We start from the raw sequence: 17,592 nt of genomic DNA on the forward strand, positions 1-17,592 counted from the left end.
TTCTTCACTCTTTGTGGTGAGTTTCTTGGCTCACATTTTGCCGCTCTGCAGGCGATAATTTGGACACTTTCTCTTAAAATGTGCATCTGATAAAAATCTATTTAAAATTTTGTGCATTTCATGGAATAAATAGTATTTTGTTGGAAAATTAGAGAATAATTTCAAGTTTCAGTATTGATTTTAATACAATCTCTGAAATTTACGCAATTAGTGTCAGATTCACTGAAGCATCCTGGCCAGGATGACGGGAATAATCATCAGAAAGGCAATTGGAGCGTACTGCGAAGCGCCGTTGCACCCATCGCTGGTGCAAGATTCACAAGATTCCGTTTCGATGTACGAGGGTTTAGGATTAGAATCACTACATGCTTTAAATAATGTGTCCTCCCAGAAACACGAACGGGATATCACGACTCTGTCGAAGACTTGAGGATGACGAAACATTATAAAATATTCTTCATTGAGCAGTTGAAAAAGCCTTACCTTTCTGTACGATTTTCCTGCACACAGGACTCGGCTGTGTGTCGCCGTAATAACTCAAGTAACCGGCTGAATAGGAGCAATTCGCGTAACTCCAGAGTCTCTGCTGTTCACTAAAAGTGCTAGGATCGAAAGGATCTTCGCAGAAGGCGCTATTCGCGGAGTCGGTACTGCATCGCCAACAGAAAAGAGCAGTAACTAAACAGCAGTGGAAATTGTAGAAGCGGTATAAAAACTACGATTTTTCCTTAATACCTTCGTTGAAAGAGTTGAAAACGACCATAAGAACCACTAGACAAATTATTCTGAACCTCATTCTTGGCTTATTTTGCTTCAAAACGCTCAAAACTGATGACTGTTTTACAAAGAAAGCTCTCTTTGATTTAGACTTGCAGAAGTCCCAATTGAAACTAAAGTAACATTAACTTGACTGCTCGAAACATTCGCGTGTAGACAATTTCGTGATAATAGACGTGATAACAATGTTTTGTATATAGGTACAGCCAAATATCAGTGAAAAAAATTAAACTGCGAACTGTTAAAAAATAATGTGAAAGAGGTCAAAGAGTAATAAAAGGGGCATCTTTTAAAGAGGAAATAAAAAGTGACATCCGAGTACACATAATTTGATTGATTGACGAATATGAAATTATGCAAATGAGAAATGAATTAAAACAACTCTTTGCTCAAAAAAGTCTTTGTATTTATCACAGAATCCTTCACGAAAGTACCCAAGGAAGTATCTTGGCCAAAAAGTAAGCAATTGTCACGAAGGCGGCAATTGGAGCGTACTGCGAAGCGCCGTTGCAACCATCGCCGGTGCAAGACTCACAGAACTCCGTTTGGATTGTTGAAGGCGATTCAGAATTCTGACATGAGTCTGGCGATGCGTTGTTTCGCTCAAAGGAGCAAGAGCGGGTTATCACGACTTTGTCAAGTACTTGAAAATAAGGATATTTAGTAAAAAATTGAATTTCGTAATTTTGAGAATCTCTCACTTCTTTGCTTCATTTTTCTGCACACTGGACGTGATGTGGAGCTTTGGTGACCAGGTGGAAAGCCACAGTACACGTAAGTATATCCCTTCTCCTGTTCACTAAGTTTGCTGGAATCAAATGGATCGTCACAGAAGGCGCCATCGGTGGAATTGGAACTGCATCGCCAACAGAGAAGAGCCGTGGCTTAAATCAGGAAGGAGAATTGTGAAGGAGTTGCAAAAAGCTCACAAGCAATCTCAGTACCTTCGTTGCAAGCCACGAAGAAAACCACCAAAGATATTATTCCGATCTTCATTGGTGATCTCAAAACTGGACACTTTAGTGAAGAAGCGATATTGCGAATAAGACTAGCAGAATTCCGAATTGCAACTAAAATAGAAGAAACTTGGCTGATCGAATAAAGGCTCAATTCACTCAGCCAATGTAGTGATAATAGAAGAGATAATCATGTTTTGTATTAGATAGATAGGCAAAGTTGGTCAAAGAATTGCTGAGAAGCAATTGAGTTGCTTGAAAGGTCATACAAAGGGCATAATTAGAAGAAATTGAGGAAATAAATGCCATCCGAGTATGCATAATTGGATTGATTGACGAAAAGAAGTTATGCAAATGAAATGAAAGATGAATTAAGGCAAACCCTTTGCTTCATTCATTCTTTAGGAGAGTAATTGGACATTTCCTCCTCGGTGACTCACCGATTTGTCTGCAGGTTCAATGAGTGAAATATGGCACTAACAATGAAGGGATTTTTTCGCACTTTCCGTGAGAAATCTCATAAGACACAATAAAGTTTGCATTGTGATATTTGATACTTTTGCACAACACTTTATGAATTAATCATACTTCATTGCTCCTTAAAATCGAGAGGTTAATTGAAAATGACTGTAGAACAGTTAGAAAATAATATTTTCAATTATTTCTAACTCTAACGCTTCCACAAGTGATGCCATGAATATTAAATAGTGCAGCATTGTTTCTTTTCCGCTGTTTTATTTACAAATCAATCAATTTTACACTGTAACATGATGCCTTTAGTGTTTAATCGTAATCTAACGACCATTGCGGATAGATCGACAATTGAAGAGGCGTTTGAGAAGAATAAAATGAGTGTGTTTAGCGACAAATTTTGCACCTTTTCCCATCCAGTTTTAACGACTGTGCGGAGTATATTTTCTACTAAAGATAGACATTGCCTATGATCTCTGTTCTGGAATGAATTCCTCTCATGAAGTTATCTTAAAAAAAAAAACACTGTGAGATTCTATATAAAGTTTTGCTCCTCTGTCGTCCTACCATCTAAGTTTTACATGCATACATATAAATTCTTAACAAAAAAATCTGCATGAATCCTCAAATAAATTATACTTTTCCACACTGACATCTTTATCGCTTACATTATAGAAAGATTTGCTTTTCAAAAAATATATAAAGAGAGATTCCCAGTGAGAAAAGAGCTAAGAAAAGGCCTCAATGTTCCATTCTATTCAACTTTCGAAGGCAATTTCGGTGTAATTCGGAGGTCTATTGGCGTTGTTGATTCCTGGGTAAGTACACACACTCTTGTCAGTGGTCTTGCGAGAGCCTTTTCCCACCACTCATCTCGGCACAGAACATCCAGGACGTGTTAGACAATCATATTCACGCAGCAGCAGAGAAGAATCTACGGAGCACCCGCGCTCCCTACCAGGCCAGCACCTTGGCCAGGACGGCGGGAATGGCCACGAGGAGGGCGATGGGGCCGTACTGGGAGGCGCCGTTGCATCCGTCATGGGAGCACGTCTCGCAGAACTCCGTCTCGATGAAAGACGGCGTGGTGGCCTTCATGCATGTGTCCGGCGGGGTGTTGATGTCCTCCCAGAAGCAAGAGCGAGACACCACGATCTTGTCATAGACTGTGAAGCGAAGAAAAGACATATTTAGCACCGCTTTACTTCAATTAATGTTGAATTATCACAAAGCTCCCCTCAAACAAACGATCTCATTGAATTTCTCTCTGAAGCGTGTGAAATCCTTGCCTTGATAGATTCATAACTATTTTTTTATGGTAAAAACATGGCCATGATGAGTTATTTGCTTGGCATTCTTTCTTCCCTGATTTTTCAAAAAATCCCAAGTCAAAATATGAATATTCTTCAGTTTGAGGAAATGATTTAATTACTGTGCGCTTCCTCAAGTTGATTCGGAAATATTTCTGGCATAAGATCTTATCGTAGCACTATTGATGGTGAATTACCGCAGTGTTCGTCGTAAAATGAAAAACGAGAAGTGGCAACATTTGCCTATATGCTCCGATGTTTCTGGGTCAGGGATCAAGTGCGTGCGTGGGATGGAGGAATTTTGAGACTCATAGTGAAGTGAAAGAGTCAAGAATATGGTTTGTTTTTCACCAACCATCTGACTAATCATCAATTAAGTTGATTCACACTTCATTAGATTATCGCATCTCACAGTCCACAATTCCAATTCAATTATGGTCACCCCATGAATAGACCAAGCGAAAAAAAAGACTCCACATCGAGAGGGAGAAAAGACGCAAGAACTCTACGAGTGTGTGCGTGCAATAAATTAGCAATTCTAATTCAATCCCCAAGCGAGCCTCTGCCGATAGTTTTCCATACCAGCCCAAGTACAGAGTGCTAATTAGATAACACGATAGCTTATTTGCGCAATCAATTAAATTATTAGTTGTGTGTGTCGAATTGGAGACCCATTTGCACAGGAGTGATTTCTGTGTCAAATGAAAACATGTTGTGAGCCTTCACATGCTCAGCAAATCAACAGTCGATTGCACTTTCCTCTCCAGCGAGAGAGAGAGAGGGAGAGAGAAAGAGTATTTTCTTTTCTTCAATTGTATTCATGCGGGTAAAAAGTTGGTAATGAAACGCATTCATCACTTAAGCCACTGCCTGACTAATTCCACTGAACATCTTCAGTGGCATCCAGTCAATTACTTAATAGTTGTTTTCTAGTCACATCTCTGTCTCATATTCTATACACACATCACTGAGAGACACTTGAAAATGCGAATTACTTACACGCCATATAATTCATTGCAAACGTCCAATCAAATAAAAAAAATGATCGCGCAAATTGTATTGCAAAATTGAAACGCATTAAATGTTTCAAGCGAAGATACAAAGCGTTTCAGAACGGATAAAATTGATCATGAGAAATTACATAGAAAAATTGTCACAATGTTATTCTTACACGATTATCAATGCAGTAATGCAGATGGCCGAAAAATTGTATTTAGAGCATTGGAAAGCAATCATAATGTTCTCTGAGTCATACTTTTTGATTCACCTTCAAGTCTTCTATTCCATTCTCTAACTTGCTGGATAATCCACTAATTCTATTGCACCCCCCGCAATTTTACTATCACTCTTGTCTGACAAATTAACATCCACGGGTGAAATTAGCACACTTCCAGTGACACAAGGGAACATTGTGCAAGCGCAGAACTGCTCGTGACGTGATTTGAGATAATAAGGTTGTCAATAAAAATTCCTCCCCAGATGGGCTTTGATTGAAATTGCAGTGCAATTAAGTGCCTAAGTGTTTGACTTGGCAATTTGTGTACACTTACTTTTCTGCTTCATTTTCTTGCACACAGGACGCGACTGTGTGGAGCTGTAGGGATTCAGTTGACTGGGTGGGAAGGAGCAGTCCACGTAACTCCAGCGCCTCTGCTGTTCAGTCAGGATGCTGGGATCGAAAGGATCTCCGCAGAAGGCGGCATTCGTGGCGTCGGAACTGCATCGCCAACACCGCAGGGCAGCAGCTGAAAGGGAGAAAAAAGGGGGAAATCCAATTAGGAAAACCATGTCATTGACCCAGAAAGTAATAATTTCGGGGGGTGAAATGTTTCCATGCGACCCTCGAAAAGACACCCACAAACAAAGAGAGAAAAATTCCACCCTCTGATTTCACACACAAAACACTTTCCCAGGTGAATAAAAGCGCTAACTCCGTTTCCTCAACACATTTCTCCGCGATCATCCTCGACTGACGGACAAAATACACATTTCATAAGCGCTTCGCAGACAGACACTCGTGAAAATAACAACAAAAACCTCTAAAAGTGTACATCGAACACAAAACAGAATGGAAACTGGTTTGAACAACAATAAAAAAAGCAGCGCGCGATGATGTAATCGCAGCAATAGCCATAAGAGATCGTACTGAAAAGCACAGCAAAGCCTCACATTTTCCATGAGAAATGCGCGCGCGCGCGTTTAGTTAAATGCTGAAGTGCACAGAACAATTTTCATGTCATGATTTATTGCTATTTTATTACAGATCACAACTATGCAAAAAGTGCCCTAGAGTCAAGGAAGGAAAAGCACAAAAATTCGCCAAAGACACATCTTCAAAACACACGCAATATAGATAAATATTTATCACTTTGTGAGACTCTGTTTGATGTTTTGACTCCAAATTTGACCCATTTTCATTTCTAAAACCAGCTTCAATGGAACACAAATTTACTCTGTGAATTGCGAAGATATAATCAATCTGACTTGAATTTCCACCGTTGACTTTGAATCCATTAAATATTCTATTCTTAAACACTGACAAATTTATCCACGCAGATGTGAGGCCTATATGACTAGGAAAATCATTCAATTCTGCCTTGTGGCCACTCCACAAAACTTAATCCACCACCTTCACTATCATCCCATGAAGTCACATTGTAAATTCCTGTATAGAAAAACTTCACAAATGACGGATTTTTTCAACACCATACTTCTTTGTGTTTGTATTCATTTTCTCGCCTCGTTATTCTCTCAAACCACAAAACCATTGTTTTGATTTTGTGCTTAGCACGAAATAGTGTGCAAAAATCAAGTAAAAAAGGCGTGTTAGATAAAATGCGACTATGAGTGATTCTAAATTGATTACAAACCGTGGCTCTTTTACCTCAATTCACAACTGCATTTGAGAAGCAATTAGGCCAATTGTTAAATATGAAATTCTAATTTTTCAATTATCTCTTAATTATGACCTTCCATTTAAGCTTTATTGTATGTTTTCTCACTCAATTGACCATTTATTTAGAGGATACTTTTTCCATGCTCAGCATTCTCGTGTCAATATTTATGGAAATTTTTGCAACTTTACATGGAAAATGCGTTTTTAAAAGTTCCCCATTAACTAATCATATTTTCTTGTCCTCAACCATTGAAGGTCTCTGTCATCATATTTGCATTGTACGGACAAATTTGTGCTTTTTTTCGGGAGGAAGAAGAACTCTGTACACGAACAATGGTATTTTGTCGCTTTGTCATACACCACAAGAGAGGTCTCTTGGGCGCAAAATACGCTAAAAAGTCACATTAGATGGAATATGATGTAACAGCATGCAAACAGACAGTTTTCATAGTGCGTAGATTGCGTACAACCACAAAATAAACCGTGTCCAGATGACGAGTGATGAAATTTTCCACCCCAAACACGGAAATTCACTCGGAATTGCGTGTTCCTATTCAATATTATTTATCTGTGTCACTGCAGCAAAGAGGAAAAGTTAATTACACAAAGTGTGGAATCTTTCGTTGATATTACACGCGTTTTCTGGCCGCGAAACTCTCGCCGAAAGATTGAATGATGGTAGGCCTATTTTCGTCTTTTGAAGTCTCTTTCACCAGCTGCTTCGGCCCGTTTATCATAAGCAACGCGATCACACGGAGACAGTGTTTTCTGAGAAAATCCCCACTATTAAGACTCTACAATTAAATACGACTTCTTCCCTCTCTGCGCACACTTCAACATCATCGCATCCCAATTGTGATTCAACACGGAAACCCAAGGAGAAAAACTCCCACCCGTAGAGGGAGGGAAGCATAAAAATAGAGCGAGAGAAAAAAAGCCATACTTCCACCATGATGAGTGTTAGATAATAACGTCTATTACTGGATGATGCAGTTTTCCTGAGAACACTATTCACATTGAATCAGCAACAGTTTTCATTATATTTTTATGACTGAAAAAAAGTAGAGGAGGATTATCACTCATTTTCAACCTTGAATTATCTCATTACATTGCATGTTTCAGTTAAATGAGTCAAAAGCTCTCAAGAGTGTGTTCAAGCATGTTTTCGCAACAATAAAAGGAAAACATCTAGTAAATTTCACTCAACTGTGGTCTATTGACCATTTACAAGCTTAATCATGTCCAAAAATCTTACTCACGTACCATCTTTCAACCCAAGAGATCACTCTTGAGCTACACAAAAGAATTGAGCAATTAGCAGACCATTAAAATTGCAACAGAAGGCTTTACTTTAGTTTAAGTGTGACACAAATTGAAGGTGGAGATAAACTTTTATGGTCTCCAACAGTGGTTGTGGTACAAGACAAAATATCCGCGAGGGTTTGTAATCTCAAGGGGAAGGTCACTCTGTATGTGCAATTTGATACACCCGAGATGAGTAATTGAAGCGAAACAGTCATAGATCAACACTTTTGATGGAAATCCTCGAGAGAAATTGAAGCGTTGCGTTGAAAACAACCAAAATTTCAAGTGTATCAAATACTGAAAAAATTATGGACTTAAAAATGGGGTTTTATTTCTTACGATAGAGAATTGAAATGTATAATATTTAATGATCTTTGATGACAAATAATTATAAAATTTATATGACGAAGAAAAAATTGCTCTGACTGTGTATTTATCACTGTAAATCTTGTAGTCATCCACAAGCAATGTTTCAGCTTAAACTTGAGCTCAAAGTGGATTTCTAGGAATATTCCTTATCTCTATTATGGTTTTCCTCTTAGAAATTATAGTGTATTTTTGCACCACTTGAATGCAAAAATTGACCTTAACGTAGACTTGTTATTCCCTTTTTAGTGTTGATTCAGTCTCTAAAGCCTCCTCCAAAGTGTTAATTAAACATTCCCATGTTCCCGGATTCTCATAACTTCACAATATTTGGTCATTATCTGAGTTCAAGGCTAAGAAGTAATTCACCCATTATTACAAAGTGTTCTGTTTCTTTTATTGCAGCCACCGTGTACGATTCGCTTTAATCTAAGTGATATAGCGAAGGTTGCTGGGTAAAACATGTGCGACTGTGTGATATATTGTGGTAGAGGAGAGCTTAATAAAACTATTGTTTTTCAGCAAATTGTGTGAGAAATTGCGACTAAGATGTATATCGAAAGAGAGTAAAATTCCACACTGTAAAATAGTCTTTTCTTCATGCGACTGAAAAGCGCAATAGAGAGAGAGTGATGGAGCATTAAGAGAAACAATCATGTGTGACCTATATCGAGGAAATATTTTATTTATCGATAGCTTAGCCACGCTTTGGTGCGCGAGAAAAGACAACACTATGCCAAATGTAACAACACTCACACAGAATTCTAATGGGAATCTTGTAAAATTGCGCCGTTGAGACCATCAAATGTGTAATTATTATTTTATATAATTTATATTCAACACACAAGCTTATTTGGCCATCAAATCATCCATCTTACGTAATTCCCATTCCAATTGTGTTCTCCCCCGAATGAAAAATACACTGTTGATCCAACACTTTACTCTCATGTAAACTTGCTCTTGCATCGCGATCTTGATCGCAGAAGAGCATATTTAGCTCTGTACGTACACTAATCATACTATTGTGATTCATTTGGTCGTCAAATGTGTCTCTCGAGCGACACAAAATAAATCGTGATGGGAGTGGTCTTCAATACCTTCAGCTCAAAGTGCGCTTTTCATCATCTCCCGAGACATAACATTGGGCTTGTAATAGTTTTAGCGCTGGATAAAATTTTCCACTAACTCATTCACACTTCACATCTGTATTTTCACTCTTTATACATGGCCACAAATGACCAGCCTAAAAAGCGTCCAAAGTTGAATCTCTCGAGCGAAACGGGTTTTCTCAGACCAAGAAGTTGATAGTCAATCTACTCGTCTTATACATTATATACATAAGACGCCCGAGAAAGGTGCTCTCTGGCCGATGTGAAGTTTCGCTTTCAAGAGACACACATCGCAATTTTCAAGTCACCATCGAGGAGTGTTATTATTTAGCATGCTGTCCAGCATTCTCTCATAACAGTTTCATTCGTAAACCACTCTTTCCTTGCTTGCTTGCAATTCTCACCATTCAACGGCAAAATTTAGCAACAACAATTACACCAACTATATCAGCAAATGTCTCTAGGAACCAGAAATCATCCATGGAAATCTCCATAATATGCCTCGAGATCACTGGTGAAACGTGTGAAAGAATTTGTGAAAGTCTCAACGCACTCTCGAGTGCATAATTTGGGTCATATTTCGAGCTTCAACTTGATCGTCTTGGGCAAAAGGAAATTTCCACAAAATTTCTCGCTGAAATTCGCACCCAAATAGAAGGGTCACGGTCAATTTGCTAAAGTGAGAAAAACATGAATATCTTGAAAAAAATGTTTTCCACTCAAATTAACCAATTCTCAGGCTCGAAATGTTACGCAATCCTCAACCTATGGCGGACTATTCATAATATATTCATTGTCATCATTGATGATATCATGTTTCTCGATCATTTGAATATTAAAAAACCAAGTGGAAATCGCCACTCACACCTACAGAAACTTCTCGCCACTGCCGAAAATGCTTTTCTCCCAGAACAAACCTCTACTTTCGGTCATGGGCTCGAGTCATCGCCCTTGTGTAACATCTTGCTGGCCTTCCAAAAGCCCGCGTGTAATCAAATATTTGAGGGTGTGTTCAGATTTGTAGTAGGAAAGGAATATTAATGACCGCCCAATTGAAAGGGTGATGTTCCTGTCCAATTAGTCTCCTTTCGTCCGCACCATTAATAAGGTGACAATGTGCCCTAATAGGCTTAATGAGTTGAGTTCGAGTGATTTCACGAAAGGTTATCAAAAGTCCAGTGACATTACTGAAGTGCCACATTTTCTTCATGTCTTTCAAGTTAATCAGCTGCTTTGCATTCACAGTAAATGCGTACAAGTAATAATAAACTCTCCTCTGCTCAATGTTTACAGTGTTTGTCTATCAGCAGAACATACTTGTTGGAATCCACACTACAAACATTAACAGTTTTTCAATTGCACATTATTGCCCAGAATAGAGAAGATAAAGCCTTTGGAAAAAAGTCCATTTCAAATGCAGATTATAAAGTTGTTTGTCAAACAATGTACATGTGAAACAGGTTGGAATTCTAAGCTATTTCGATGAGCGCATTTCACCTCCACAACTATTTTAAACCGATGATTGTGGCAGTCCCGAACTTATCCATGTCACACAATGTATTTCTCATTTTGCAAACTATCCGCTCTAAAATTAACTCTACAGACGATCGCATCATCCAGAAGCACAACATAAATTTACATACAGCCGATGATGAAACACCCACGACGTCATCGAATGTCTCTACCAAATTTTTCCACAGAGAGATCACCAAAAAAAAAACACTGTGTTTATAATAAAACTCCAAGAGACATTAGAGCGAGGGAAAACTCACAAAAGAGTTCGCGCCAAAGAAAATAATAAATATGGAAATGTTGCGTGTGATGGAATTCTCTCTGTGTGAGCAAAAATTTAGGGCGCGCAAAATATCGTCCAAAAGCATTAAAAAAAAAAGAGGTTTTGTCTTCTAACTCACCTCCATTGAGGGCCACAACGAGAACCACCAAAAACACGAATCCGTACTTTGCCATGTTCTTATTTTATGGTCTCCTTTTCAACTCTCTCTCTCTCTCTTGGTCCCCCTTTTTCTTTCGCTTCTCTGGCAGTTGTCTTTTAGGCTGTTCTGGCCCAAAAACTCCACTGGACAAAGGTTCAGATCAAGTGACGCTCTCTCCCTCCAGCGAAGCCTCAATCTGAAGACAATCGATTGGCAAATGAAAGTAATATTCCACGAGCAGACAGCACAGAAATAACAACACGGAAATCGAAGGGAAAAAAGCACTAACTTCCACGTAAATTGATACACCCAAGCCACAAATATCGGGGAGAGTGATTCGCCAAAACCAGCCACAAACTCAACAATGGGTGGGGTTGAACAGGGAAGAAAATCCAAACAGACTGAGAAACTCTGTCCAGCACAATTGGTATCCAAACAGTAACTGAAATTTACTTGGCCGCGCCAAACCTGTCTCAGGCCATGCAAAGCGCGCGCTAGAGTGAAAAAGTTGCGCGCGTGTTTGGTGGGAGCAACAGGGTGTTCCACATTCTCACTCTCTCTCTCATCGCATTTTCCGCCACTGAGAGCGCCATAAACAATCGCATTGAAGTCACTGCGGCGTGACGCGAGATTCGAGGGAATTTTTCCCGAACAGAGAATCAGACTGAGAGCGCTAGAATAGGTTCTTTGAAGCGACAATAAGACTTTGAGTTTTACACTCTGCAATTGTCTCATTAAATTGTTAGATTAATTTCTTCGGTAATTTACAAAAATTTCAGTGGCATTGGCAAAAGAGGCGATCATCACAATGAAAAAAGTACGTTTGTAAGACGTTTTTATTCCCAGACAGCAAGAATCTGAATTCAGACATCTTAGAACTTTTTCAGCTAAAATACCTACTTTTTTGTAATTTTTGTGCTTTGCTGGGAAATTTCTCTGGACAAATAAATCAATCATTTAAATCTTTACCGGTTTTTTGCCAAATGAAGTGAACACTGATAAGCCAGCGGCAATTGCAAGACACAAGCAATGAAATAAGAAGAAACGCAGACACAATTCAAGTGTTAATAATCAATTTCTGCATCAATTCCGAATCAATTAGCAAATTATTCTTATTCTTCAGTGCGTTTCGTTCAACTAACAAAAGGCCCTTGTTCTATCTTCTGACTCACCTTCTGGCCATGGCTCTGGCATTGATCTTACGCACAAAGTTTTCCTGCCCATTTAACTCTCCCACCACCCACAGTGCTCCGGGAAATTTGACACACACTTCTTCGCGCATTTTCACATTCATCAAACACACCCAACTATTTTCCGGTCAAATAAATTACCAATAAATAATCAATCGTTGGCCATCTATCGTGATTTCTTCGCACAATATTTGCTCGCGCTGTCCTAAATTCATGCACACACACACGCGCGCACAATATCGAGCCCTAAAACAGGCGAAAGGGAGCTAAAACAGGTCGATCGATAGATTTGTCTTCCCACGCAACGCGGCCCAATATCGCAAATTGATGAGCAAGAGAAGAAACTGACTTTGGCGACGGGGTGGAAATAAATAAAATTTAATTATGGAACTCCACGATGAAAATGGAGCATTAACCCGCAATGAAAGTGGGGAGAATCTTCACGGAGCGAGACATAAAATTCACATGCAATCATCCACAGAAATTGTGAGAAGAAACCCCCGCCCTCCTCCTCCTCCCCCTTCCCCAAGAAAACAATGAAATGTTAGATGGAAAAATGTCTCTCATTACATAATTTATATCCCGCCTCACTCTCAACTTACGAGATATTTTCAGTTCAGCTGTTGTCAACACATTGCCTAGCATAGAGGCAAAGCCTTAAATTTCATGCTCATTTTTTCTCGCCTCTCCAATCCGAACAATTGATCTCTTTTAGGATCTCCCCGTGTTACACAGACAGAAAATGCTCAGCAGCCAAAACAATCCGCACCACTCATCTTCACCTCACAACGCAAACCTTCCCAGACATTCGCTTTTGTCACCCTGGGTTGAAAAGAAGAGTTACTTTTTTCACTTTATCAAAATTTGCTCTTCCAATTCTCAGCAATTTGCATGAATGAGCGGCTTTTTGTCCACAAGCAACACCTTACATGTGTTTTTTTTTGTATCAACACAGATGATTATATTGCGAAAAGGCTGGATAAACACTATACTTTGCAACACGGATCAGTTCTGAATTATTATTACCAGCAATTTCCGGTCAGACAAATTTTCGAGATGATTCGTCAGAATAAGAGTCAATATTCATACTTCAATAGGAGACCTCAATTTTTAAATATGCACGAGACAATATATTGCACAACAAAGTGCAAGTGGCAATGATGAGGGTAATTTTAAATAAATGGGAAAGTTTCAGAGTGGAACTGCGCGAACGGCCTTTTAGCTGAATTAGGAAACATCTTAGTCACATTTTCATACATTTTTGCCCATTATAATTTTTTAGTTAATATTTTAAATACGTGTATTCAATGAAAATTATAAGGTAATGTTACAGTGTTCTGTAATTTCACATAAAGTTTAAACGAGTGTATTCTTAGTGCGTTATCCCACATGGATATTTTCGCTTTGAAGTTATTGACAATTTTATTGATGCTTATCAATCTTTTTCACAATTTTAGAGGAACAATCAAGGGAAAAAATGCTGTTGAAAGCGATAGTCTAAGAGAAAATTACACGCAATTCGTATCGATAAGTTCAATAACTTACCGACATTTCAGAAGTTAACTAAAGAAAAACGTGGGTAGAATTTTATTGGCAGAACCTAGAGAAATTTCTTCTTGTAATGATTGCGGCATAAATTGAGAGGAATTCTTCAAATAAGAGCCAATTGAGGAACTTCACTTTCCGAAACTGCACCCGCATTCGAAGCAAATGAGCCACGGTCTTTCGCCTCTTCGCGATGGGCGATTTGGATGTGCGAATCGATCTTATCGCAGCTTTCACTCGCCGGCTTTGTGAGAAAATTGTCTAGAATTGCCAGGGGAAAGGCGTCAGACATTATCTCTCGAGTGTCACTTCAAGAGGCCTGAAGAAACGCAGTCTCTCTATAACCTGCTCCAAAGCGAGCGATTGTCAGTGACGAAGTGACTATGCTGGCCAGAGCACTGAAAGATCTGCCCAAGTTATCCTCTGAGTGGCGTCCAAAAGTGCTGGTGACGCACTGTGAGATTCCTCAGGCGGGACTGGACATTCTGCGGCAAAAGTAGCATCTGTAAGTTCGCAGCTGCAAACAAAGGATAACCTTCGAATCCCATTTCAGATGCGACGTGATCCTCACAGAAGGACTGCCACAGCCAAGCCGCGAGGAAGTCCTGAGGCTGTCGAAAGACGTCGATGGGATTCTCTGGGCGAATCATGAGAAGCTCAATGCAGAGGCTCTCGATGCGGCAGGGCCACGATTGAAAGTCATCTCCACAATGTCAGCCGGCATTGATTACGTTGACGTCCAGGAAGTGAAGAAGCGCAAGATCCCGCTCGGCTACACTCCGACGGTCCTGAATGATGCTGTGGCTGATGTGGCAGTGGGCCTGGCCATAGCAGCGGGACGTCGCTTCCACGAGGGCCAGCTCAAGATTGCCGCTTCAGAGTGGGAAAGAAGACCCCAATGGATGCTTGGAAGAGACATCAAGGGCTCCACAGTAGGCATAATCGGCCTCGGAGGTATTGGCCGGGCCATCATAGAGCGCCTGCAAGGATTCCGCGTCGGGAAATATCTGTACACAGGCCGCAAGCCGAAGCCGGAGGCTGCAAATCTACCAGTTGCTTTTGTCTCGTTTGAAGATCTTCTCCGGGAGAGCGATTACGTCTTCATCACATGTCCTCTCACGCCAGAGACAAAGCATCTCATCAATAGAGATGCCCTGGCCATGATGAAGCCCACTGGGATTCTGGTGAACGTGGCCAGAGGAGATATTGTTGATCAGGAAGCTCTCTTCGAGGCTCTCAAGAACAACCAAATCTTCGGAGCGGCACTCGATGTGACTACTCCAGAGCCTCTGCCAGCTGATCATCCACTCCTTAAACTCCCGAATTGCTGTAAGGAAGAGACTTATTGATTTACTAATGATGCCTTTAATAACCTCACTTTTCCAGTCATAATCCCACACTTTGGCTCCGCCACCGTACAATCCCGGAGTGATATGGCTGCGGTGGCGGCTCTAAACATTCTCCAAGGACTCGCAGGAGAGCCCTTGTTCGCACCTGTGTCTTGAATTTTATAATAGAGGAATCCAGAGGAAAAAGCGCCTGAAAATTGTAATTACTCGCCAGATGGAGTGAAGGTGTCCAGAAAATTTTATACCATTTGCTAATTTTGAATTGTAACTGTCTACATTAGAAACTCGGGAAACTCCGCCAAACGCCGCAGCCGAATTGCGGTTTGTGTCTCGGCCAACCAAAAAGATTGTTGAATTTAATTTTTGTTTCCGAGCAAGTTTGAAACAGAAAAATCATATTATACATTTAGGAAATGCTAAATGCTGATGAAAAATATCATTCAAGTTGTTAGAAGAATCATAAATGAAGACAGTATTGCAAACGCGCAGTTTTTGCAATTATCTCCATTGATATTAATGTTCAAGCTAACAATTTTACATTTACATTTATTTCAATACCTTTTTTTAATAATACATTAACGTTTCTATGAATGGCTGTTTTCTCTATATTTGAAAACAATCTCCAAAGTTCACTTTGACGCAGATTCTATTAAAATACCACAGTGAGAATAATCCAAAGACGGTGTAAAATCGGAGTGCATTTCTTTCGAGTATCTAAAAGGACTTAAGGATGTGCATTTGCTAAGAAACTCTGATTGTAAATCTAAAGTGTGACACAAAACATATACAATAGCATCTACTCAATACGATCTAAGGAAAATCTAAAAAGCCTCTCTCTAGAAGGTCTGCGCGTTGCGGCAAATGCCACAGCCCAGGGCGAACTCCTCCCCGGTGGCGGGATGGACGATGTGCAGCGGACAGTCCTCGCCCAGGAGTTGCTTGGCCTTGGGTCCGGCCGGACAGCGCGGCAGTTTGTTCTTCGGGATGTTGGTGAGACGCTGGAAGTCATCGTGACACGTGTCGCAGAAGTGAGTGGTGCCGAAGCAGAAGAACACCGCCACGGAGCAGCAGTAGCGGCATTTGTACTCCAGAAAGTCCGTGCCGTGCTTCGGACACATTTGCGCCCTCGCGATGTCACTGCAGCCGCCACAGACGAGCTCCTGTGGATCGTAATTGTCACCAATCTCGGCGTCACAGCGCGCCTCGCCCCCATAATATGCCTGAAAGGGGAAGATTTATTACAATTGAGAGAAGGATTTCATCACTTGGCCTTGCAATTGCTCACCTTTTGGCATTTGTAGCACACATAGTAGGCGTATCTGTCCATTGCGTACGTCGTGAGATCTCTGTCCGCTGACATGCTCTCGATTCCCTCATACTCCAATCTCATGATCGCCTTCCTCTTCACGTCGTCCTTCAGCGCATTGATGGGCTCTAGGATTTCCACGAGCAGCGTGTGCTGTATGTCACCCTTGCAGATCGGACACTGTGAGAAGCCAAAGCTGATCCTCGGTCCTGTCCAGCGACGCGTCAGCACAGCCTTGCAGCAGTGGAAGTGGAACACATGGCCACAATCCAGCTGGATGGCTGGCGCATAGGAAAGCGCTTCTGTGAAGCAAATCATGCACATATCATCGGCATCCTGAGTCAGTCGTGGCGTCGATTCCGTCTGGTCATTCTCCCGCGAGGCGCACAGATGCTGCAAACACGGCAGACACTTTGCCTCCCCAGCAACTCCGCCACACGCATGGCCACACGGTCGGATCTTGGCACACGCCACAGCCGCGTACTCCTGACACTGCGCATCGGCACACACATTTCCCACAGCCAGCAGACCCGAGTTCCCCGTGACGCCGCAGAAGCGACACCGTCCCACAGCCACCAGAGGCCCTGAGATGATGGTATTGCTGCCGTCGCGGAACTCCACCATCGCCTTCAGTGTCTTGTAGTCCGCCAGGGCGAGCAGCCAGAAGAGTTTCGTGCGTCCACAGCTCTCGTGCAGCTCCACACGGATCGCCTCCTCCTCCTCCTTGCACACCGTTCGATGGTGAGATCGCGTCCGGCGGTTGAGATGGAGAAATCTGTCGCAATCGCAGCAGAGACTGCCACAGGCGTCACACTGAATCACTGCCGGGGTCACGCCGTCATCGTGATTGGAGCACAATGGTCGGCTTTCGGACGTCTTTGACCACTGTCCAGATGAGAGACGCTCTACATGGTCAGTGTCCAGGACACAGAGACTCGCCAGAGCCAGCCAGAGTGTGGCTGTCTTGATGCAATTCTCAGGAGATCTAAACACCTCATCCAGACGCGTAAGATTGAGGATCGACTCAGCAATGGCCGCCTTCGTGACCAGAGACCACTTCTCTGTGAGTTTTCCCTGC

The 17,592-nt window shown here is 41.2% G+C and overlaps 4 protein-coding genes across 7 annotated transcripts in view; 1 reads left to right on the top strand and 3 right to left on the bottom strand.

Annotated features, from left to right (window-relative positions):
- Positions 1 to 219: 219 nt before the first annotated feature.
- LOC132261751 (uncharacterized) lies at positions 220 to 1,773 on the bottom strand. Its single transcript, XM_059760700.1, has 4 exons — positions 1,707 to 1,773; positions 1,479 to 1,661; positions 484 to 678; positions 220 to 425 (listed from the first exon to the last, which is right to left on the bottom strand). The coding sequence occupies exons 1-4, from the start codon at positions 1,771 to 1,773 to the stop codon at positions 220 to 222; spliced, it is 651 nt and encodes a 216-aa protein (XP_059616683.1).
- A 675-nt stretch (positions 1,774 to 2,448) lies between these two features.
- LOC132261885 (uncharacterized) lies at positions 2,449 to 11,589 on the bottom strand. Of its 2 annotated transcripts, XM_059760911.1 has the most exons (4): positions 11,414 to 11,589; positions 11,104 to 11,320; positions 5,065 to 5,259; positions 2,449 to 3,370 (listed from the first exon to the last, which is right to left on the bottom strand). In XM_059760911.1, the coding sequence occupies exons 2-4, from the start codon at positions 11,156 to 11,158 to the stop codon at positions 3,159 to 3,161; spliced, it is 462 nt and encodes a 153-aa protein (XP_059616894.1). In that variant the 5' UTR covers positions 11,159 to 11,320; positions 11,414 to 11,589; the 3' UTR covers positions 2,449 to 3,158. The 2 variants fall into 2 exon arrangements, with proteins under 2 accessions (XP_059616894.1, XP_059616895.1); XM_059760912.1 differs by lacking the exon at positions 11,414 to 11,589 and having other exon boundaries at positions 11,104 to 11,407.
- A 2,016-nt stretch (positions 11,590 to 13,605) lies between these two features.
- LOC132263093 (glyoxylate reductase/hydroxypyruvate reductase-like) lies at positions 13,606 to 15,364 on the top strand. The gene is made up of 3 exons (XM_059762672.1): positions 13,606 to 14,355; positions 14,413 to 15,188; positions 15,246 to 15,364. Exons 1-3 carry the CDS (start codon positions 14,243 to 14,245, stop codon positions 15,362 to 15,364), a joined length of 1,008 nt encoding a protein of 335 aa, XP_059618655.1. The 5' UTR covers positions 13,606 to 14,242.
- Positions 15,365 to 16,040: 676 nt separating this feature from the next.
- The window catches only part of LOC132263089 (E3 ubiquitin-protein ligase highwire), a 34,722-nt gene continuing 33,170 nt past the window's right edge, over positions 16,041 to 17,592 (bottom strand). For all 3 annotated transcript variants that reach the window (XM_059762666.1, XM_059762665.1, XM_059762664.1), the window contains 2 exons: positions 16,494 to 17,588; positions 16,041 to 16,428 (listed from right to left, as the gene is read on the bottom strand). In XM_059762666.1, the coding sequence (XP_059618649.1) occupies positions 16,045 to 16,428; positions 16,494 to 17,588 (1,479 nt within the window). In that variant the 3' untranslated portion in view covers positions 16,041 to 16,044. The remainder of the gene's footprint in view (positions 16,429 to 16,493; positions 17,589 to 17,592) is intronic.

The sequence above is a fragment of the Phlebotomus argentipes genome, unplaced genomic scaffold (genome assembly GCF_947086385.1).
Source record: "Phlebotomus argentipes unplaced genomic scaffold, Phlebotomus argentipes genome assembly contig_15, whole genome shotgun sequence".
Classification (NCBI taxonomy): domain Eukaryota; kingdom Metazoa; phylum Arthropoda; class Insecta; order Diptera; family Psychodidae; genus Phlebotomus; species Phlebotomus argentipes.